This window comes from Xenopus laevis, chromosome 9_10L (assembly GCF_017654675.1).
Source record: "Xenopus laevis strain J_2021 chromosome 9_10L, Xenopus_laevis_v10.1, whole genome shotgun sequence".
Classification (NCBI taxonomy): domain Eukaryota; kingdom Metazoa; phylum Chordata; class Amphibia; order Anura; family Pipidae; genus Xenopus; species Xenopus laevis.
Window position 1 is genome coordinate 5,436,895 of NC_054387.1, and position 21,750 is coordinate 5,458,644.

The 21,750-nt window shown below is 41.3% G+C and overlaps 1 protein-coding gene across 3 annotated transcripts; it reads right to left on the bottom strand.

Annotated features, from left to right (window-relative positions):
* Nucleotides 1-7,151: 7,151 nt before the first annotated feature.
* mpp2.L (membrane protein, palmitoylated 2 L homeolog) lies at nucleotides 7,152-20,803 on the bottom strand. Of its 3 annotated transcripts, none has more exons than XM_041576671.1 (13): nucleotides 20,691-20,803; nucleotides 19,210-19,329; nucleotides 15,280-15,371; nucleotides 14,868-15,020; nucleotides 13,140-13,289; nucleotides 12,669-12,896; nucleotides 12,225-12,356; nucleotides 11,711-11,816; nucleotides 11,028-11,096; nucleotides 10,633-10,794; nucleotides 10,102-10,304; nucleotides 9,806-9,934; nucleotides 7,152-9,689 (listed from the first exon to the last, which is right to left on the bottom strand). In XM_041576671.1, the coding sequence occupies exons 2-13, from the start codon at nucleotides 19,244-19,246 to the stop codon at nucleotides 9,513-9,515; spliced, it is 1,638 nt and encodes a 545-aa protein (XP_041432605.1). In that variant the 5' UTR covers nucleotides 19,247-19,329; nucleotides 20,691-20,803; the 3' UTR covers nucleotides 7,152-9,512. The 3 variants fall into 3 exon arrangements, with proteins under 3 accessions (XP_041432605.1, XP_041432606.1, XP_041432604.1); XM_041576672.1 differs by having other exon boundaries at nucleotides 20,678-20,803; XM_041576670.1 differs by lacking the exons at nucleotides 19,210-19,329; nucleotides 20,691-20,803 and adding an exon at nucleotides 16,977-17,524.
* Between the last annotated feature and the right edge of the window lie 947 nt (nucleotides 20,804-21,750).

Here is a 21,750-nt window from a genome sequence, read left to right on the forward strand (position 1 = left end):
TACTACTGGCATGCTGGGAGATATAGTGCACCGATGTGGGCTATCCTCGGTGTAGAATACACTATCATGGAATAATACATCAAATATTTACTTTGGACACAGGAAGAATGTTTACAATGAATCAAAGCAATACTGTTGTTATATCTTTCTGCTATCTCTGTGGGGGCCCTACATAGACCTTAGTCCAAGTTAGTTGCTTGGCATGCTGGGTAGATATCCCTGCTCCATCAGGTCATTATTCTTTGCCCATGACTGTCAGGAGTTGCACCAACAAACTGGATAAATTATAGTGCACCTATACTCATTTATAGAATTGATTCTGCCATTATAGTTGGGAAAATGGAAGGATCTGTGTGCAGCAACAACGTGACATTATGGCACATAACACCATTTATTGAGTGTTGATACTATGGTAACTGCATGATATACAGGGCCCAATGGCTCTTTCCATGAACGTATGACGGATTACTGTAGTCAGTAGTCAAGTAAGCCTGGGCTGCTCTCGCACAGGTTTGTTATGTCACAGGCCATAATCTCTGAGCATGGAACAAGACGACCGGGTCCCTACGGGGTTCTGTCTGGCAGATTTATATTACATTTAGGCAATTACTGTCAGAGTCATGTGTTACAGCATTGATTTTCTGACACCTTATGGATTTTCATAACACAGTCTTAATTTTTTTAGGCAGCATTGATGCGTGTAGAACGTTACATAGCAACTGTTTAAGGATTGAAAATGTATTTTTAAATGATCCCAGCCTTCTTGACTTGTGCCACACGGAGCATTTGCTATGCCTAGTGTAGCACGGGCCAAAGCTCCAGGCTTTACACAGACAGAACCAGAAGTGATAAAAGTGTGTCATAAAATCAGGTAACAATGGAAATGGTCTGGCTCATGTAGGGTAGTGCCTGATGGCATGCTTTGATACCAACAGAAAAAACATGTATTAAAATGATAATGCTAGTTAAGGCCTGCATGAAGATTCCTGGCACCACCAACACAGATATGTTCAGGTGCCTTGTTGTCCACAGGCAGCACAATTTCCCATGGAGGACAAAGTGCCACATGTGCCCTTACTCTAAGGAAGCAACCCCCGGATTCCACCCATGTTTGTAAAAACATCCCAAAGGTCTTGATCAGTGTCGGACTGGGACACCAGGGGCCCACCCAAAAATCTAAGACCAGGGGCCCACCAAAAGACCTTAGATCAGGGGCCCACTCTCAGTACTATTATAATTCCTCTTCTCACGCAACCTTTATTCTGCTAGTCTCTTTTCTTTACATGTTATAATCTATTTAGTCTCTTTGTTCTTATAGAAATAGGTACTGACCATGAAATATGCCAAATGTTTTGAAGCAGGAGGGCCCACTGACACCTGGGCCCACCGGGAGTTTTCCTGGTATCCCTGTGGGCCAGTCCGACACTGGTCTTGATTTAGACATGTCAGCCATGAATCGCAGACCTCAAAAGTGGACTGGGTTGTTGTAGTGGCCTAATATCGCCTGATATTTAATATTCAGATGTTATGCAGTGTGCCATGTTAATTTCCTATAAGTCTGTTTTTGGTTGTGAACTTTATCTAGACCTTTGTTTCAGATGGCTGACCATATCCCTCCTTATAAAAAGTATTAGCTGTTTTCAGTGGGGCACCATGTGCTAGAGACCTTCTTTGGTCGATTTAAGAGAAGCATAGAAAAATGTTCTACTAGAAATTAGGGATGCACGGAATCCAGGATTCGGTTCGGGATACGGCCAAGATTCAGCCTTTTTCAGAAGGATTCGGTCAGTTCTCTTTCCCCCTTGTTTCCGTAATTTATTCATATTAGGGATCGGTTTGGTATTCACAAAGGTTATGGGATTCGGCCTAGCCTAAAATTTGTGGATTTGGTGCATCGCTAGTATAAATGACCCACACCCTAAGTGCAGTGGTCACCCTGAGCTGTGGACTGTGTTAGTGGTGGGATGTCCAAGCTAAGCTTGCTCCATCTATATCACTCAAAGAAGTCCATTGGGTCTCTAGTTGGACAAACCCACGCTTAACAGTCAGGGAAGCCATCAGAAGGGCAGAGGCAGTACTGCTGCAGGGTTCGTTGATTTGGCCTTTCATATAAAGGCGCTCACTTGCATCCCAGGTATCACATATAAGGATTATTTTCTATAAACTGCACATCGGGTTGGACATTTGTACTAGTACTGCTCACCCATGTAAAGCCTGTGGGAGGGAGATGCTTAGGTGTATAATGAGCAGTTGTAACTGACATATGTCCCCGGGCCCACAGCGCTTTAAAATTAAACTAATTAACAATAAATATGTAACAAGGTGAACAACACATTAATCTTTGCTCTTGCGTCATGCGGGTGAGCTAAACATATCAAAGAGGTAAAGGTAGGTGCTCAGGGGTGCATGAAGTGTAACAAGTAATAGTGCTGAACAACAGGACAATTAAAAGTTATAAAATAACAAAGTCGGGACAAACTCCAGAATAAATACACAGCGGCCGTAGTACTAGCAGATAAGTGGGTAGTAGACAACTATAGTTCAGGAATACATAATAACTCAGCATGAGTTAAAGGCCGCCTAATCCTTGCCCTATAAACTGCCATCAGCGGGTTCTAGTATGGCTCATTGCTGAAGCCATGAACGTCATGAGATCTTATCCAAGCATACCGTAATTACAAAGGCGGCTGGGACATGATATATCCACAGTGTCACAAACATGGAGCAACATTTGATGTATTCTTTTCTGTGTTGGGATTATAACACCAGGGGCCCACTAAAAAACCTTAGACCAGGGGCCCACTCTCAGTACTATTATTCTTCCTCTCCTCACTCAACCTCTATTCCCCAAGTCTCTTTTCTTTACATAACCTATAATTTATTATTCCATCTATTTAGCCTCTTTGTAAATGGGGAATGGCCATGAAATAGGCCAAATGTTTAAATGAGGGCCCACCAGGAGTTTCCCTGGTATCCCAGTAGGCCAGTCCAACACGAGATGACCTTGTTGTTTAGTAATTTTGTTATTTATTTCTCTTCCAGGTGCCACGTTGCAGTGTCACAGAGTAAGTATAAGTTTGATTGAGAAACCTTACAATTATATCTTCTACTACTCAATATAATTCAATACAATATAGGCCCTTTAGCTTTACATATCTCAACTGTTTCTTTACCTATAACTCCTCCTATTGCTCCATTATCCTGCTCATTCTACACCATATAACCTTTCTGATCATTTAACCATGTTTAATGTACAGATGCCTGGAAGGAACTTATTGCTGTGAACCTGAGTCTAAAACCTACCTGGACTACAGTTGGTATGGGTGGGTAATTCTATGTGCTTGTTCCGCTCCACATATATTGCGGTCACTTCATTTGAATGGAAAGGAATATTGCTGCACCCATAAAAACGTTTGAAAATGCTGATAGCAAAGGGTGCTGGGTGCTGGGAATTGTATTCCACAGCCACTGGAAGGTCACAATCTTAATATCTTATCCAGTGGATATGGGATTTTGCTTTTGAATGAAATCAACTAGTTCTGGCAGCAGAAATTAGATATGTTCCATTCAATGGTCCTAAACCTTCCCTGGTGTCCTGTCCATGCACCGTCCCACTTGCCCACCCACCCCAGAATCCTGCCTATATGTATGCTAATCCTGTCCATGCTCCCTCTCACCAGGCCCCTGTTTATATGCATGCTGGTAGTGTTCTCTGTGCTCTGTCTCTGCGGGATCTGTAATAACGGATGCCAGTCTCAGTCTCGTTCTGCACCCCCATCTCCATCTCCAAGAGGAATTCCCATGAGAGATATGTGGGCACCGCCTCCCTATAGTGAAGTAAGTGTGTGGGGTACTTCAGAGCCTCTGCAATGGTTTTCAATCTATCCTCCAATTATTATCCTACATAATCCCTCTACACTATGATTATCTTGTTTAAGATTTCTGTATAATCTCACTTTTGCTCTCCTGTATAATCTACCCCTCTGAGCTCCATTATCTCTCCAGCCAGATATCAGTTGAGGGGGCTGCACCATATACAGGCCAGTAGCTCCCCAGTTTCTTGCAGCCTCAATCTGAAAGTTACGGACCTCCAACCCATTCTGATGTATCCATATTGCAGTAGTTGTCCTTCAGATCTCTTTTCTCTATTCACCTTTGTCATACTCCCAATGATTCCCTTTACTAATGTGAAATTGCTTTCTACAGCACAGAATAGTAATTATAATAAGTTAATGTATTTACTTAATGTGGGTCCCTTGAGAAATAAATGTTGAGAAACATTGATTTAAAGGATGTATTGATGTCAACTGTTATAGGATACAAATATCAGACGTTTCTAAAAATTGGCCATATAGAACTTTTAGGGCATTAAAATGAAGAGTCTATTATTTAGTGGAGATTCTGATAGAGGGTCTAGTGTGAGTTCTGGCTGCCCTTTTTGGGTTTGGTGGCACCTGAAACTATTGTTGTTTGGTCCTTTCATTTCTATAGCAATGGTTGGTTTCTATTCTTGATCCATTGCTTGAGGCCCCTCATTTCTTACTCTAGTCCCTTAATTTCTGGAGGTGATTGGAAATTCTTAATTCTAAACATTCCTGTATCTCTCCCTCTAGGTAACATCCAAACCTTTCCTTTACCCTCCGAGTGATGCCAGTCCTCCTTCCTACCACAGTGTCATCCAGGATCCAGGAACATCTTCCCTCAGGCTTGGAGAAAGTTGACCCAGGACTTTGCTGAATGTGGCGCCCACGAGATAGGTCATTTCATTTGTGCTCAGGCACGAATGATGGATCGGCTGCAGTGTTAGGAAACATGAGTGGAGTTTTTGTGGAAGTGTCATAATGAGCTTCAGGAGAAATCACAGGAAGAACAGGAGTGAAAAGTAGTAATTATACCGCACAGCAGGAGGTGTCATATGGGGGCACTTAATGGAACATGAGGTAGTGTCAAAGGAAGGCAGTCTATGGAACAATAGGAAGAGATATAGGGAGGTTATATGGAGCAAAAGGAGGATTATAGGGAGGGTTATATGGAGCAATAGGAAGAGTTATAGGAAGGGTTATATGGAGCAATAGGAGGAGTTATAGGGAGGGTTATATGGAGCAATAGGAGGAGTTATAGGGAGGGTTATATGGAGCAATAGGAGGAGTTATAGGGAGGGGTGTATGGAGCAATAGGAGGAGTTATAGAGAGGGGTATATGGAGCAATAGGAGGAGTTATAGGGAGGGTTATATGGAGCAATAGGAGGAGTTATAGGGAGGGGTGTATGGAGCAATAGGAGGAGTTATAGGGAGGGGTATATGGAGCAATAGGAGGAGTTATAGGGAGGGGTATATGGAGCAATAGCAAAAGTTATAGGAAGGGTTATATGGAACAATAGGAGGAGCGACTCGGGAGGGTTATATGGAGCAAAAGAAGGAGTTATAGGGATGGTTTTATGAAGTAGAAATAGTTTTAAGGAGGGCTATAAGATGCAAAAGAGGTTACATGGACAATAGTAGCATGAATCAATCAGATAACGTATAGGGAAGAGTAATAGGGGTAATAGAGGAGCTATAGAGAGTAATTATAGGAAGCACTTGGAGGAATAATAGTTAAAAGAAAGGGTAATATGTGGTAATATGATGATATTGAGTTATTGAGTTAAAACAGTAAGAAAAGTAAGAAAGAAACACAGGAGAGATGTAGTAGGAAGTACATGGGCCTCTCAGAGGAGGTTTAGGGTATTGCTGGGTAAAAGAACAAAGAGAATGAAGATAATACAATAAAGAAGAAGTATAAGAGAAGAGGACAAAGTGATGCTTCCTGCCCGAAAATAAAGGATCAAAATAAAATTAAATCTGAATTATTATATAACAATATGTGCAGTGGTGTGTACTGTATAACAGTTATTCAATACAAGATGAGGGTTGAGCAAGCAATGTCAGTCCATGCCCTTAGATTTATATACACAATAGACAATGACAACCAGACTAACACACCTAGTGCCATCAGCAAGCCTTTCTTTGTGGATGCTGGGACATTTAGTGTAAAATGGAGTAAACCTTTAATTCTACAAATTGTAAACACAAAGTTGGCCAACACTGTTTACTATGTGATGCTTTTGCTGTGCATTTTCATTTCCATTTATGCACCACTGCCTGGGTGCTGCTGGGGTGGGGGATACGTCATTATGAGCACATGCTGGGATAGGTTTGTGTGTGCCTCAATTAAGGTTGCCACATTTTCTGAAAAAAAAAATACAGGCCTGTCTATATACTTATCTTTTTTCCCTATTTATAACATTGGGATCAACCATCATTTTTACCAGCAAGGTCAGTAAAATACCGGCCTGGTGGCAACCCTAGCCTCAATTCATTTTCTTACTTCTTTGGGGCAAATTCACTATGCACCGAAGCGCCAAACGCTAGCGTCAATTCGCTAGCGTTGGACATTTTCGTTACTTCGCAAATTCAAGTGAATTTGCGGAGCGCTGGAGAAACTACGCCCGGCGAAGTGCGGCGAAGTTACGCCTGGCTCAACTACGAATCTTAGTAAATGTCCCACTTTGTCTTTTAAGTCTCTTCTTCATGATGATTTAGTCCAGATACAGAATCCGGTTGAGAACAACACAGGAACAGAGCAGCCCACCATGTGCCGCTCCTGCCAGACCACTGCTAAACAAATCCTGCCCTGTAACAAACAAGTGCAGAAGGGAATGGGAATTTGATGGGACACAGGGTTACTTTCCCCATCAAGACAATGGGGTTATGCTTGGATAATGACTGCTGGATCCCAAACTGTTGTTATTTTTATGGTCTTTATAAATGCAGGAGGCATATCTGCAATCATTTGGCATCTGTGCTACTGACAGAGCAGTGGTATAGATTCCCAAAAAGTTACACCTTGTGCATTATTTAGGGGGTTTTCCTTCCATTGCACACTTTCTGCTGTGTTCATATTGTAAGTTTAGCACTGCCTATAATTCTTGTTGTGCTTCTGCTTCTCAAATGGAATGGTGAATCTTAATGGCTATATAATTTCATAAGGAAATACTCGTAAGAGCCCTTGTCATTCCTGCCAAGCACCAGCAGGTGTCTCAACTACAAACCACAGACAGCGATGAACCAAAGGATCCAGCCCACCCACAAAGAAAACCAAAACAATGTTCTGTCATTTCATATATAGAGATATATAACTTTTTATTTAAATCTGAAATATACAACATAAAATGCTACAAGGAGAAAATGCTAATTACACTCTGGGAGGTATCGGGTCAACTTATAGTATATCACAAATATCTGGCAGTGCTATGCTGTGAATAGAAAACCACATCATGTTGGGTTTTCTGACATTAGGCCTCAAAAGCCTACAGTGAAGTATCCACACTACAAAAGTCACATTCCTACAGAAACAATACTGTGTACAGATAAATTGAGTATAGTTATCTTTAAATATATCAGTTGAAAATATAAAATCTAAAATATTCACACAAATACATAGGTATGCCTATCACTGGAACACGCCATTGTCTTGTTCAACTAACAGTCAGGTACAGTAGATGTAGGACCCAGGTAGATTATTCCGAGACCAGTGGCAGGGATATTTAGCCATTTTTAGATTCTGAATCTAGACTAAAATGTAGCTGGAGGATTTAAAATGGCTAAACAAACAGATATTGAATAAAGTTAATTGGTAAACTGAAGGTAGTAACCCACCGATGTTACTTGGGTGCTTTCTTCAATTGTTGAGTTGCACTAGCCCACTATATGGCCTAAAGGATCCAGACACTATAGAAAATGACACCCTCGATTGGAACAATCGTTGTTAAGTTTCAACCTGTCTGACGAAGGAATGTCAGCTCAAGAACTATTCATAGAGGCAAAAAAAACATAACATTACAATGTGCAATGGCAAGGGCCTGCTGGAATGGTGTGAAGTCCACCATCATTAGACTTTGAAGTGGTTGAAATGCTCTGGATTAATAAATGTAATTCCACCATTTGAAAGTCTGACGGAAAAGTCTGGATTCCACTGAAAGCAAATCTTATGGCTACAATGTGATAATCTTGAATTCCTACCCTGTGGAAACCTTTTGGAAAAGGTTTTTTTCCTGCACAATAATGCCCCTATGCACAAAACCAGGTCCATTACAAATGGCTTTGCTGTGAAGAACATGACTGGCCTGCACAAAGCTCAAACTTCAAGCCAATGGAAACCCTGTGGTATAAATGTGAACTCTGACTGCAACCAGATCCCCAACATCAGCGCCCAACTTTATTAGGTGTGATGAGGTGGAATGTCAGCAAATCCCATCAACAATATTTCAACATCTAGTAGAAAGCCTTCACAGAAGAGTAGCAACAAAATAATTGCTTGGGAATGCTTTTTTCCTGGCAGGTGTCCCACTACTTTTAGCCATATAGTGTAGAGTAAATGCCAACTACTTTTTGGTTACAATAGGTTTCTATACATGGGAAATCATTATTTATTACCTAATAACAATATTGTCCCATATAGTCATACATAACCCTAACAGTTGTGCATCCTAATAAGGCTGATCTGAAGTGTTTTGCCTCTGCCCTGGGGACCAGGGAAGTTCCACCAGATTGCACACTTGGACTAAGGTGAACTATCACCAATACCAATTTCCCAACAGCCCCAGTTGATAAAGACTGATGATTTTGCTTCCTTATGTGGTCCAATGAGCTGTCGAGATGCGCTCATAATTTGGATCCTGAAGAATCTTTTGGGTGATATGAAGCTTGGATGTTCTACCACCTATATATCTACTGTTATTCAATATGAACTTAAAAAACAGTAATATTTACATTTTTGCCTGGTGTCTTGGTTATGGTCATCAAGAATATTTTGGTTTGTTGCAAAATGGTGCCCTTTGTGTATTTCATACTATTTCTAATAAGTTAATTATTACAAATTACACATTATCTCTGTGATGTGGTACAAGCAATGATGCAAAATGAGGACCTTGGCTTAGGTGACACTTTTATGTTTTTATAACTGTTCCCCTTTAACTACTGTGCCCCCCTAGCCCAGTCTGAATTCAAGGAATTGAAGAGAAGCATCCAGTTTGCCTCCTGAGGCAGCAGAAAGGTCTGAAGTTCCCCCTAAACTCTGTAAATCAATGGTCTTGTGTTTTTTTTTTGAGTTACATGACTTTTCTCAAAATTAGCCAATCCAATGATAGTTTTAATGGGTAAAAAAATTGAATGTATAGCTCTCCTGCCATCCAAAAAGATGCCAGGTTCCTGCTTTTTGCGGGGACTTAGAAATTTCCAGATATACGAATATAAAAATGGATATAATTAGATGTGGATATATAGGTCAAACCCCAAGATCCTCTTAGTTAAGTCATCTGGGATTTGTAGTTCTACAGATGTGTCTCTTTCTAGCTTAATGGGAAAGGAACCATTATGTGAAATCTCTGTACAAATATGAATTATTAAGGACATGACCAATAAATAATATAATATATATATATATTAAACTGAGAAAATGAGAACTTTGAGGTTTAATAAACCCAGCTGACTGGAACCCACTGTGGCTCAGAGTTAAGCTTCTCCAGAGCCTCCTGCAGTTCCTGGAATGTCTGATCCAGATCGTAGTTGACCAAAGTAAGATCGAAGTAATGCCCATAAGCTTGCTGGAGACGCTCGCTCTCTTCTACAATGCGTAGAAGCTCAGCATCCTATGCAAATATAGAAGAAGACAATTTAGAGTGAGGAGAGTTTGGGACTGATCAAACAGATTCCATAGAAGCAGTGAAACTAATGAATGTGGAAGTACTTGAGACCTTATACTCACCGTCAACTGCTTGTTTGTAATTCCCACCTCCACAGCCGACAGATTGTTTGATTTTAGAGTCTGGAAGTCTGGGGCCCCGACGAACACCACATAAGGTACAAATTCTGCTGTCCGGAGAACTTTCACAGCCTAAGGGACAAAAATTCAGTTTATTCACTGAAGTCCAGATAGTTAGAGAGCAATGTAGGCTATTCTGGTTCCTGTAAAATGCTAAGTAGTTTTTAATAAAATCATATTATCTTTTTTAACTTCAGGAATTTTTCACCCTTTCTTGGGTTGCTTCAATGTTCACAGACCTGGGGGTTGACATCCAGCACACACATTTTTCCTGATGCCACCACTTCCTGGATTGAACTGATTTTGGTGCCATATAGGTTTCCTTCGTACTCCCCATGCTCCAAATATCGACCAGCCTTGATGTCCTGTTCCATCTCTGACCTGGTCACAAAGGAATATGACTGGCCATCCCACTCTCCTTCTTTTCTCTTGCGAGAAGTGTCTGTGGGCAAATGATACAAAGGGCATTAACAGACTAACACAAAGAAAGACACCTTCTTCTTAATGATAAAATTATCCTTTCCAAGGACTTCAAGGGAACTATTCTCCCAGAGGCCAAATTAGCAATAATAACAACACTTTAAAAAATATTTATCAGACCAACTGGACATTATTTAGCCACTTGGTCAGCTCAGATGACTACAGAAGACTGGAAAGATCCTGCTCTAGGTTGGCAGCTAATGAGACAGCTGGCAGACCTAGATGATATGTGTATGTCCAGCTTTAGAGAAGCCCTTGCCTTGTCTAATGAGTAAAGGAGTAGGACTCACATGGGATTGTGGTGCCATATCTTGAAGAGTCAGAAGTCAGCAGTTTGTTCTTCAAGCTTCTCCTCCCCACACCCTGAGCTCCGATTAAGATGAGAGTCTTCCTACGGAAAGGGGGCATACGCGCAACCTCCTCATAGATCAGTAACTCGTGGCGGTCAAACTCTGCAGAAAGAAAGTCATAATAGTATGTATGCTTGTCTAATTGTCTAATGATTTAGAGTTCATTTTTCTGACTTCTTACTCATAGGTAACTGCAAACCTTTGACATGTCATCTATGAGTGAGATGTCCAGGGTACTGTCATTTTCTACTATGTTTTACCATGTGCTTTGAGCCTGGAGCTTTGAGCCTCAAGGCAGACCAGGGTGCAAAGAGTGAAAGACATGTATAACTTACCAGCATTTTTTGTCGTTACATACATAATCCTCTTCTTTTTCTTTCCACCAATACTTCCACATAGAGCACCTATGGGCACACAACAGTGAATGTTAACATTGACGCTATGTTATTCACCATTACAATTGCATGAAGATTATATTCGTACAACACTGGGTGACTGGCGAGAGGTTCCTGAGCACTAAGGGGCATACTCTTACACCACTTAGGGTTCTTGCCCAGAGTCATCAAAACTGACCCTTAGTGTGCCTGCAGACAGATGCATACTAGATAATAAATACACAAGGTTATTTGATTTGGTTGGTGAACATCAGAATATGGCTCTGTTTTCCTTCTGATCGTAGCCCTCTCCAAAAGTACGGTACAGTCAGAGGAACTGACCAACAGGTGGTGCTGTTATTACACAATTCATTATATTGCCAGTTAATAAAAAAAAGTTGATAGCTCGGAAACTAAAAAAGATAAATTATGAATGTAAAGTGCAAAAGTGCTTAGAAGAGCACCCTGAGCTATTTTACTTCATTATTTGAGGTTTACATATTCTATAAGCCCTATTCATTGAACCAATGTTGAGAAAGAGGGTATATTGCTCTTATATGACAAACATTTGATTTCACACGATGCAGTCTACTTCATGTACACATCCCGACCTCAAAATACTTTTTCTATTAGAAATTACTAACTGGAGTTTGGAGTGAGCTCCCCATCCCGTTTTACAAATGCTTTCCTCTTCTCCTCCAGTAACTGGCTGGGGATCAAACCTGCAGTGCCACCCTTCACCAGACAGGCCTGGGGAACAATAACAATTAGAAAAGAGACAGAGATACATATCTATTTTTATAATTTATGTATATATATATATATATATATATATATAGAGAGAGAGAGAGAGAAGTGAAGAAGCTCGCACTCACAGGACTTATCAAAGTCAAAAATTGTGTTTATTTCAATATAAGTAACTAACGTTTCGGCTTGCACTCAAGCCTTTCTCAAAGGGAAAGCCGAAACGTTAGTTACTTATATTGAAATAAACACAATTTTTGACTTTGATAAGTCCTGTGAGTGCGAGCGTCTTCACTTCTCTACTTAATTTTTGGGCATATTGCACCCAGGCAGCGATGACTTTTTGACGTGCTGTGCCGGCTTCCTGATTATCTTATATATATATATATATATATATATATCCAGTACCCCTACCTGCCACCAGTTGGGATCCTCTTGATTGACAATCTGAAGAAGGTCTCCAGCTTTGAAAGCCAAGCCAGCCTCTTTACAGGGTATCAAACTGTCACTGGAAGGATCATAACTGAAGTGACACTTAACAAACACCTGCAAAAAAATGAACGATTATTGTATTATAAGGAATTTCATACATTTCATACGTGCTAACACGGGACTGTGAATGGAACTGGTCTAGACCAATCAGTCACCAAAACTTGATGTTTGTAGAGAAGGGGGAAAAGCTTCTAGGCACAAATAAGGTCCTTAGGGACTACCAAACCTTGTGACAAAGGTATTTGTGTTGGACATAACTTTCGAGACTGATCAAATGACCAGCATTCACTGAACCTACTTACAAAATGTGTTAAGTTTCTAGTTAAGGATAACTGTCAAAGAAAAATGTCCATTCTATCAGGATACCTGCCGCAGAGGATGCTGCTCCTGATAGCTGGGTAGTATTTTCAGCACCACGCTGCCGCTGGCCTCTCGGAGCATCTCTTGCAATGCCTGTGGGTCGCTGCCCACTTCTCTCCCATTCACTTCTCTGATCACATCCCCTACATGCAGGAGGCCCTGCTGATCAATGACCCCACCGTGCAGAATACGTGCAATCACAAGCTCTCCACCTTCTACACGGAATGTCACACCCTGCATGAGACACAGACAAGAAAATAAAGTAGCCTTCAAATGTCCATATTTTTTGGAAACCTAATTTTTTGTCCATGTGCATTGGCATCCATGGCCATTTTTTATCTCTGTGTTGTTTCTTGTGCAAAATGAAAGGGAGTCCTGCCACTCTGAAAGAAAATTTGCTCATACCTAGTCTATTATAGAATAATTCACCAATGTGGTTCCAATTATGCTATAGGGTAAGAAAGCATACCAACTTACCAGGTGCTCTCCAGCACTCTTTCTTATTCCCACCATGCGCACTGCATCAGGTGGGACTGGCTGGTTACTCAGGGTGGGGTCCAACATTGGGCTGGGAGGAGGTGTCTCGTAATTCTTTGAAGCAACCGAATCGTGAGTCTGTAATAGGGACTGGAACAGGCAGAGAGGGATTTGAATTCCAAAAGGAAGAATCAACTACCTTTAAATTACCAGGAGAACAAATTATGCAGCCATTTTTCGGACAATGAAAATGTAAAATGCAGAAAGGTAATGAAAATAAGTGACTGACAATTTATAAAGTGCATCTGGATACTATGGGGAGGATAGGTCAGAAAAAAGGATGAACAAAGAGAAACAGATCAATTGTATTGGCAGCATGATGGTGCTGTGGTTAGTTACATTGATTTCAGATGCACAGACATTCGGGTCCTCCTTCCTTGTACTTGAAAAGCAGGTTTAAAATGTTTAAAGATCATTGAAGAAGACAAGGAGACAACTTAGCAGGTTTTTACCCAAAATGCAGCATTTTATCCTCTAATTCCACCATAATTGCACCCTCCAATGTGTCAAAACAAGCCCAGTTGCACCTGTGCACGTTTTCAAATCGGGTGCAAGTTGTCAATGACAAGTTGAGGTTCTGTCCATCGTTAAAAGGCATCAGTGTGTGATTCTTTTGGCGCAAGTCTGCAGCTTCTGTTGACACAACCTGTTGTGGGAACCCTAGAATTATCCCCAGATTCAGGGTAGTGGAGATCCAGGGCCAGATTTAGGGTGGTGGAGCTCCAGGGCCAGATTTAGGGTGGTGGAGCTCCAGGGCCAGATTCAGGGTGGTTGAGCTCCAGGGTTCTCTGACAGCTATAGGCGCACTTGTGCATGATTCAATGGAAAAGATAGGACAGATGCAATGGCTTGGTGCAATTGCAAGGCGTATCATTGGACACACGTGCCTTCATTAACAGCGCCAACATTTGGCACATTTATCTCTATTTTGGAACAACCTCCCTTGCGGCTGCATTTGTAAATGACCCTTAATATACTGACCTACGACAGCAGAGCACAGACATAAAGTCAAGAATTATAAATGGACTATACTTGTTTTAACAGATGCCCTCATGCATAAGCTTCACTATCTATCTAGCCTACACCCTAAGGGAAATATTTAATTGATCCCATGGCCTAGTCAATGAGAGGATATGTTTATTGGCTGTACATGTGCACAGCATAGATTACATGAGCAAAGTGGCATGGTTCAATGCACCAATATGGAGCCAAGAGTGGCCATTCATCAGACTCGGCTTTTTGTATTAAGTGAATGCATCTTAAGCTACACCACACGCTCAACAACTATTGGCCAATCAAGTAGACGACAAGTGAAATAGACTATAAAATGCATCAAGGGTCAAGACTACTGTTATCAATGCAAGTACATTCTCCCTGAGTATCGCGTGATGCAACATTGTTAACAAAACTTGTAGCATATCTGAACCTTCGGAACCATCTAATCACTTCTTGGCCTTTACCCCTATGGGTCGGCTAATCCTGAGGATGGTAGTATCAGAAAGAGAAGCAAATCCCCACTGTCCAAAAAAAGCATCCTCATCACAGGCACACGGCAGAGCTTATCCAAAGTGTAGTAAGACAAGGGGGTGCCATCCCATTGTCCTTTAAGTACCTTTTGTCTATTTAGACATGAGTAGTTTCCTGTCAAGAAACAGAGAACTGGTATACCTGAAAGTGAGGTTCTTGAAGGATTCCCTGCAGCTCAGCTGCTATATCACTTGTGTCTCTTACTCCTGCCATATCTTGCAGAATCTCCTGTACCAGTTGCAGATTATTTTCTCTCACAGCTTCCAGACGGGTCTCCTCCAAGCATTCATGAGCCTAGATAGTGTATGAAAAATACAGAAAAAATAGGGTTGAAACAAACAAAAGAAAACAACAAGTGTAAAAGACGAATGGGCCTCACTATTTGCTCAAACACCAACATTTCCAGTCATCCTTTGGGTTTTTTGGATTGTACATTGCCCTCTTCTACTGATCATGAAAGATTGGTGTCACCAACACACACCCTGTCTTATTATGTCCTTGTCTCAGACCCAGGAACTCTACAAACATTCCACGGTTTTGCAAGTTGTCTCACCTTTGGACTCTCCATGATTCCTTTGAGGAAAATCAGATCCAGATCTGAAGAAGGAGGAAGGTCTGAGAGATTGTGAAGGACCCGCTGCATGGCTGTGAGACAAGTCAAGAGCATCAGTTAGAGATCTCAGATAGTTTCCTGGACCTACTGTTTTCCAAATTGGGAGATGGACAGGGAACCAGAAACACAGGCTATTACTACATGACTGAAAGAGGGGGGTTGAGTCATGTAGTAATGGTTAGTGGGTAGAATAGATTGTAGTGCTTTTATCTAAGTAGTAGAGATTAGCCAGTGTTGTCATTAGATGTTTTAAGAGTGGATAGATGAAGCTGAATGCCTTAAGGTGGCCATAGACGCACAGATAATATCCCTCGAAACTAATTTTCGTACGATATTCGATGTGTGTATGGTGGGAAAAGAGCCGACCGATATCGGCAGAAGACTTGGATATTGGTCGGCTGGATGAAAAATATTGATCGGGTGCCTTTGAAGGCACCTGAACATCGGCCATTGATGAACCGTCAGATACAGGTAGAATTCAATTGTTTCTACCTGTATATCTGATGATTCAACTCTACACGTGTGTGTTGAAACAAACAATCTTTCTTGAAAAGATCTTTACGATCTTTAAGAATCGTTACGTCTATGGCCACCTTAAGAGCAGTGCTGGCCAACTCTTTACATGTAGTGGGCCAGTTAGTTGGGAAAATTATATCAATTTGATGATGTTATACAAAGCAATTATGGGGCCCATAGGCAGGCAGAGGGCCATTAAAATACTTTGGAGGGCCACTTTTGGTTCTTGGGCCTCCAGTTGGACAGTCCTGGCTTAGAGGACAGATAAATGTAATATTTGTTGGATTAGTGCCGCCTGGAAATGAACAAAATGCTTGGATACATCCTGAAATAACAAGCCTGGGGATTAATAAGAAGAAGGCACTACTATATCATGTCTTTATGGCATGATACCATTTCATCCAAACCCTATTTTAAATGTGAAGTCAAAACAACTTTTAGCACCACTATTGATCGGGAGGAATTGGATGGGATTAACAAAGCAATAATTAAACATTTAATGGTATCTTCCACTGCTTAGGTGGTCCTAACCAATAGAATATGAATACTCTCTTAGCAAAATCTCAGGTACTGGCAAGATAAAGATGTAATTTCCTTACATCTGGAATTTAGTAGTTAATTGTGAATCTGGTATCAATTAAACATAATAGCAATGCAATTAATGGCCAGCCTGCAATGGGCAGAATTAAAGTGAACGAGCAATTAGGGTATAATGTTCATTTGGCTTAAAGGCACTGCGGGTCGGCTAATATATGTAGTGACTACAAGATTGCTGTGGTCTCTACAAGGATAATATAGCTAAGAAGCATTTCAATGATTTAGAAGGGGAGGGCTAAGAGAGGGTATTTGTTGCACTGCAAGTGTAGAATATATGGAATAACACAGGGCAAAAGGTAGGCTGAGCAGTGAAGGCTGTGGATGCATTAGGTATACGGGGAAGACAAAGGAACTTGTTGTTGGGTTGTGGTTGTGGGTAAAAGAAGAGAAAGACTGGTATGTTGTCAGTTGACATTTAACACTGGGAACAATTGGGGCTGTACAAGGTAGGTAAGAGGCACAAGGCACAAGTATAAGGTATATTTGGGGATTGGTGGTAGGCAGGGTGATTGACAGTAAGTTACCTTCTCTGTGTATTTCCAGCTCCTCTGCTGAGTCCAGGGAAACCCCCTCGCCAGAAACCCCACTTATTGGACTTCCCATTGTGAAACCAGTATCTATAGCCTAGGGAAACCCTCCCTTCCCAATGTATTGACACTTCTTCCTAGAGTGTCCCAGGCTTTTCCTGTGGGATCAGTACCAGTTCATTTTCTTCTCTCTCTCGCTTTCCCTTCTGGCTGCTCTGCCTTCTGCTCTCCTGCCTCTCTCTGTGTCTCTCCGTCTCACGCCCTCCCCATCCCAACACAGTTATTCCCATACAGATGATTCCTGGGAATAATGACTGCAGCAGGAAAGAAAAAGGATAACCATACAAATAGATACAGTCACTTCTCCCAAACAGGGAAGATCGGGGTCAAAATATCCCTTTAGAAAGTAACCTCTTGGGGGTTAAATATGAGATAGCTCTTTAACCAATAAAAGAAAAGGATAGTCCCCAGGCTTTATCCTGGTTGGTTGCAGCCAAAATGTTCCATATCCAGGGGCCTGGGTAGAAGCAAGGGGGGTCCTACATTTCCATCTCTCTATTCCTCATCAGCTTATCCTCGTCTCCTCATGAGTGCCCTTTTAAGGCTCATGTTCTCGGAGCATCACTCTCTCCAGTTTCCATGGTAACCCTGGATTACACAGTATGGGTACCAGCCGGGATGCTGGGAATGTTAACCCCCTCTACTGCTTTGAGACATATACAGAGTCTATTTATAATAAATATATCTAGAGAGAAGAAATTAATTTGAAATAAATGATGAATATTCAGTGAGGGAATTTAAATGGCTGGGTGCTTTCCTGTAACATGCATATGCATAATTCACACATTGGGCAGGTTAACGAGAGCAGATTAATTATTGTGAGCCTGCATCCAAGCTCCGCCTCATTAGACTGAATGGGGGGGAGGGGGGAAACAGTCAGAAAGAGTTGGGGTCGAGCATAAAATGTATCGGCTCAGAGCATTGAGAAAATGCAGAGAAGCAGAGGTATCAACTAACCCCATGACATTAGGGGCATAAAGTGTTTTTTAAACCTAATTCCTCTTCATTTTTAATGGTAACATGAAACAAGGTCTTAAAATGCCCTGAGTGGATATTATCACCTCAGTAAGATGGGGCTAGATGACAGCTCTGGGGTAGGAACAAAGAACAGAGAAGAAAATAAAAGGACAGGGGGTGATCAAGATCAATGGGGCAGATACTGTGAATGAAAAGGAGAGAGAAACAGGAAAACAAGGAAAATAATGGCCAAGCACGGGATAGGATGTTTCTGAGATAAGGGGATAAAAGGCAGCAGAAATAGGCCACGCTGTGTTGTTGAAGGCCCAGATTAAGTCTGTTTTACACAAATGGTTAATCTGACACTACGAGCACAATTGTACTTACTTGTGGTTAGAAAGACACATTTTGCCTTAACTATGATTGTAGTTGTAACTGGAATGTACAGTTTACTCAAGGAGCAGGAGTAAGAGTAAAGTAAGGGGTTGAGAGACAGAGCAGTGAATATGAACTGTGAGTAGTGATTAGAGACAAGAATAAGGAGCAGATATGGGAGTAGTATAACTGTGTACAGTAATGAGATGCATCTGTAAGGAGTATGAGGGAGAAGGATAAGTGAGAGTAAAGCAGAGCTGGGAGTAGTAATGAAAGCTGTGAGAAGAGTGAAGCAGAGATGTGAGTAGTAGAGATGCCTGGGAGTAGTAGCGAGAGAGAAGAATAAACAGCAGAAATGGGAGTATTTTAGATACCTATGTGTAGTAGTATGTGTAGTAGTGAGGGAGAATTGGTAGATGTAATGAGGGAGAAAAATAAGTGAGAAAGAGGCAGAGACATGAGTAGTAAAAAGGAGACATGTGAGCAGTAGGGAGGAGGAATTGTTACTAATAATGGAAGAGAAAAATAAAAGGTTTAACTGAAATTTTGTGACCATTTCGAACTCTATAGTGTGACTCAAAAAGTGTGACAGTGATAAGCCACAGTGTAAGGCATAGTGTGAGTTGTGAGTAGTAGTGAGTAGCAGTGAGGAGGAAAACTGACCTCTACTAAAGAAAGTGACAGGTATAGAGGGAGAATGGTGAGAGTACAGTCAGTGACGTGCCGAGATGGACCATTTTTTGGGGACTCTGAAACTTTAAGAATGAGTAAGACAATAGCAAGGGAGAATCATGAGCACCATTGAGTAAAAGTTTATTTGTGATTTATCTGTACTTACCAGGGTCTGAATTGTGGGAAGGCAGAGCGACAGGCATTGGGAACCCAAAAGATTTCCAGAAGAAAATAGAGAGCGAGAGAATATTACAAATGAAGAGTTGTGCAAGAGATCCTCGGTTACCTGCAGCAAACAGAGGTGTTAAAAGACAGTCACCATCTTACAGCTTCATGTAGGCCATTTCCTATATGCATGCTGATTTTGAATGGATACCACTGTGTAAGCCATCCTTAAATATTATTTTAAAATAATTGCTCCAGTCAAAACATCTGCACTTTTGTGAGGCAGTCCTCTAGTTGGAGAATGCTTGTGTGCCACTGTCCTACTCAAGTGGGATCCAGACAAGATCAACAAATACCTGAATCTCTGTAGGATTATTCCAAAATCATCTTTGTGTGTTAAATGCTTATCTTGGACTGCTCTGCTTTTCTAAGGATTCTGTAAGCCCCGGGAAACCTTTATACACAATTCCTTGCAGATTCCGAGATGTTACAGTTCCTGACCTCTAGAGGTCTTCTCTTGGACTTCCTGATCCGTTTTGACAGTTTTGCAAGCACTATGGTTTCAGATGAAGCCTAGGCTTCCCTAGATTGAGTCTGATTATGTCTTCTTAATACTTAATACTTAATACTTCCCTGATGACTTGGTATAAAATTTTGTGGTAACCCCGTAGCAACCAATTAAAATTTGGCAAGGCACCTTGTATTTAAATTGTAGAATTCCTGCATCACTGAACAAAACGGAACACCTACACAATCCACACCCTGTAGATTCATATTGCAAGGCCACGTAGAAGTGCTCCTAACTTATAGCCATGCAGCATGGGGCTTTATTATGTTATAAAAGGGTGGAAACTTCAATTTAGTGAGGGTTTCAAAAAAAAAGGCCCTGGCATTGAAAATACACAAACTGCCCCACAATTTCAGCCCAATTAATTCACTGTGTCTTACAAACCTTGGACTTTGAACTAATGAGGTGAACTTTAACTCCTAACGAGTCATAGCGATTACCAGGGAGGGACCAGCACCCATCTTCTGTACAATATGTCTCCTAATTAATAGGACACTTTTTATATTCCCCTTCTGAAAACCGAGGCTACTTTCCTGGTGCCAGAGACAGATCCCAAACGGATTTACAATCCCAGTATATTTTCTACAAGCAGTGAAATGACATACAGGCAGTCACATGAAGAACTCAGTCACCCATATATGACATACAGTATGCGTGTGCATGTCTAGCGTGTGCTAGATATATATATCTATATAAAGAAAGGATAGAATGTAGAGAAGTGTTTATAACATTTACAGATAAAGATGAAAATACCTAAGGACAGAAATACATAGAAACACACCTGTTTACATCGATACACAAGTACGCATGCACACGCGCATCTAATGTCTGTGTCTCCTATGCACACGCACAGCCAGGGTATGCACACTGCATATTTATATATAGAGGAATATAGACGTACTGTGCACACCTACCCTCTCAATGCGGATGGCAGGATAGAAAGGGCCTGGGGTGCTAAGGTCCCGATAGCTCTCCTATCACCCAGCTGTGGCTCAGCTTAGATGCTGCTGGCTTTTAAAGGGGCATCGCCAGCACTAGGGCCCACCAACATGAAAGGGTGTTTGTAGGGGGTACTGTGAGGGACAACACTGACACTGGATAAAAGCAGCGCCTCACTGCACCACATATATTCGCTTCCAGTGTAATAAAGAATGTATGAACATATTGGGATTTTGAAAGCCTAGTGTGAATTCTTATTTTAGATATAGTTTTCCCCCAAAAAAGAGAAGTTCATCAGGGCACTACCCAGTGACATGATTCTGTGCTTTACGGTGGTATAGGATGGCAGACTGAGGGTTTCAGAGGGAGCGTAAGGCATAGGTGAAGAATAATAAAGCTTAAGAGAAGCTTGGCTTCCCCAAAAAAAAGAACAACTGTCATATATAGGAATATAAGCTTCCATGGAAAGCCTTCTAAAATAAACCTTCTTCCACTGGTATAAAGGATGCTGGGAGGTGTAGTACAACAGTTGCTGATTTTAAGCTATACTGAGCAGGGTCTCTTTTATACTGGTTGCATTAGCTGTATTTTTGTTTGGAACATAATATTCGGGAGCTGGGAAAGCAGACCGGTAGCAGCTTTGACTCTATTGAGGTTGGTCAGGTCTGTGGATTCCTCTGGATCATTACTGGGACCACAGACACAGGCCTAAGATATATAAGACCCTTAGTTTAAGTAGATACCTGGGAAATGCCAATAGAGTCACTGAGTAAGGATATGTCAGTATACATATTAAGGGTATTGTGTTTTTCTAATACCAAATGTATTCTGTATATGCATGAAGGAACAGTCCCTGTGGCTCCAAACATATCATGCGGTTGTTCAATTTGCTGATGTTTCGTGTAAATGGGCAGAAATCCCCCAATTAGCTGAATTTAAACATCATTCTAGAGCAATGGCTTTTACAATTTCTCATCCTCTACTCTATCTTCATGTAATTATCCTTCACTTTGAACTTCCAGGAGTTTCTAGGAG

Bases quoted from the DNA above. Each gene is read 5' to 3' on its own strand.
- mpp2.L (XM_041576670.1), bottom strand. From the start codon at position 17,055: ATGGGAAGTCCAATAAGTGGGGTTTCTGGCGAGGGGGTTTCCCTGGAC. The intron at 13,290-14,867 runs GTATACCAGTTC...TGCCTGTTCCAG, and splicing joins TTCAAGAACCTCACTTTCAG to TCCCTATTACAGACTCACGA. The intron at 9,935-10,101 runs GTCTGTGAACAT...TTTGTCCCTTAG, and splicing joins TGCTGGATGTCAACCCCCAG to GCTGTGAAAGTTCTCCGGAC.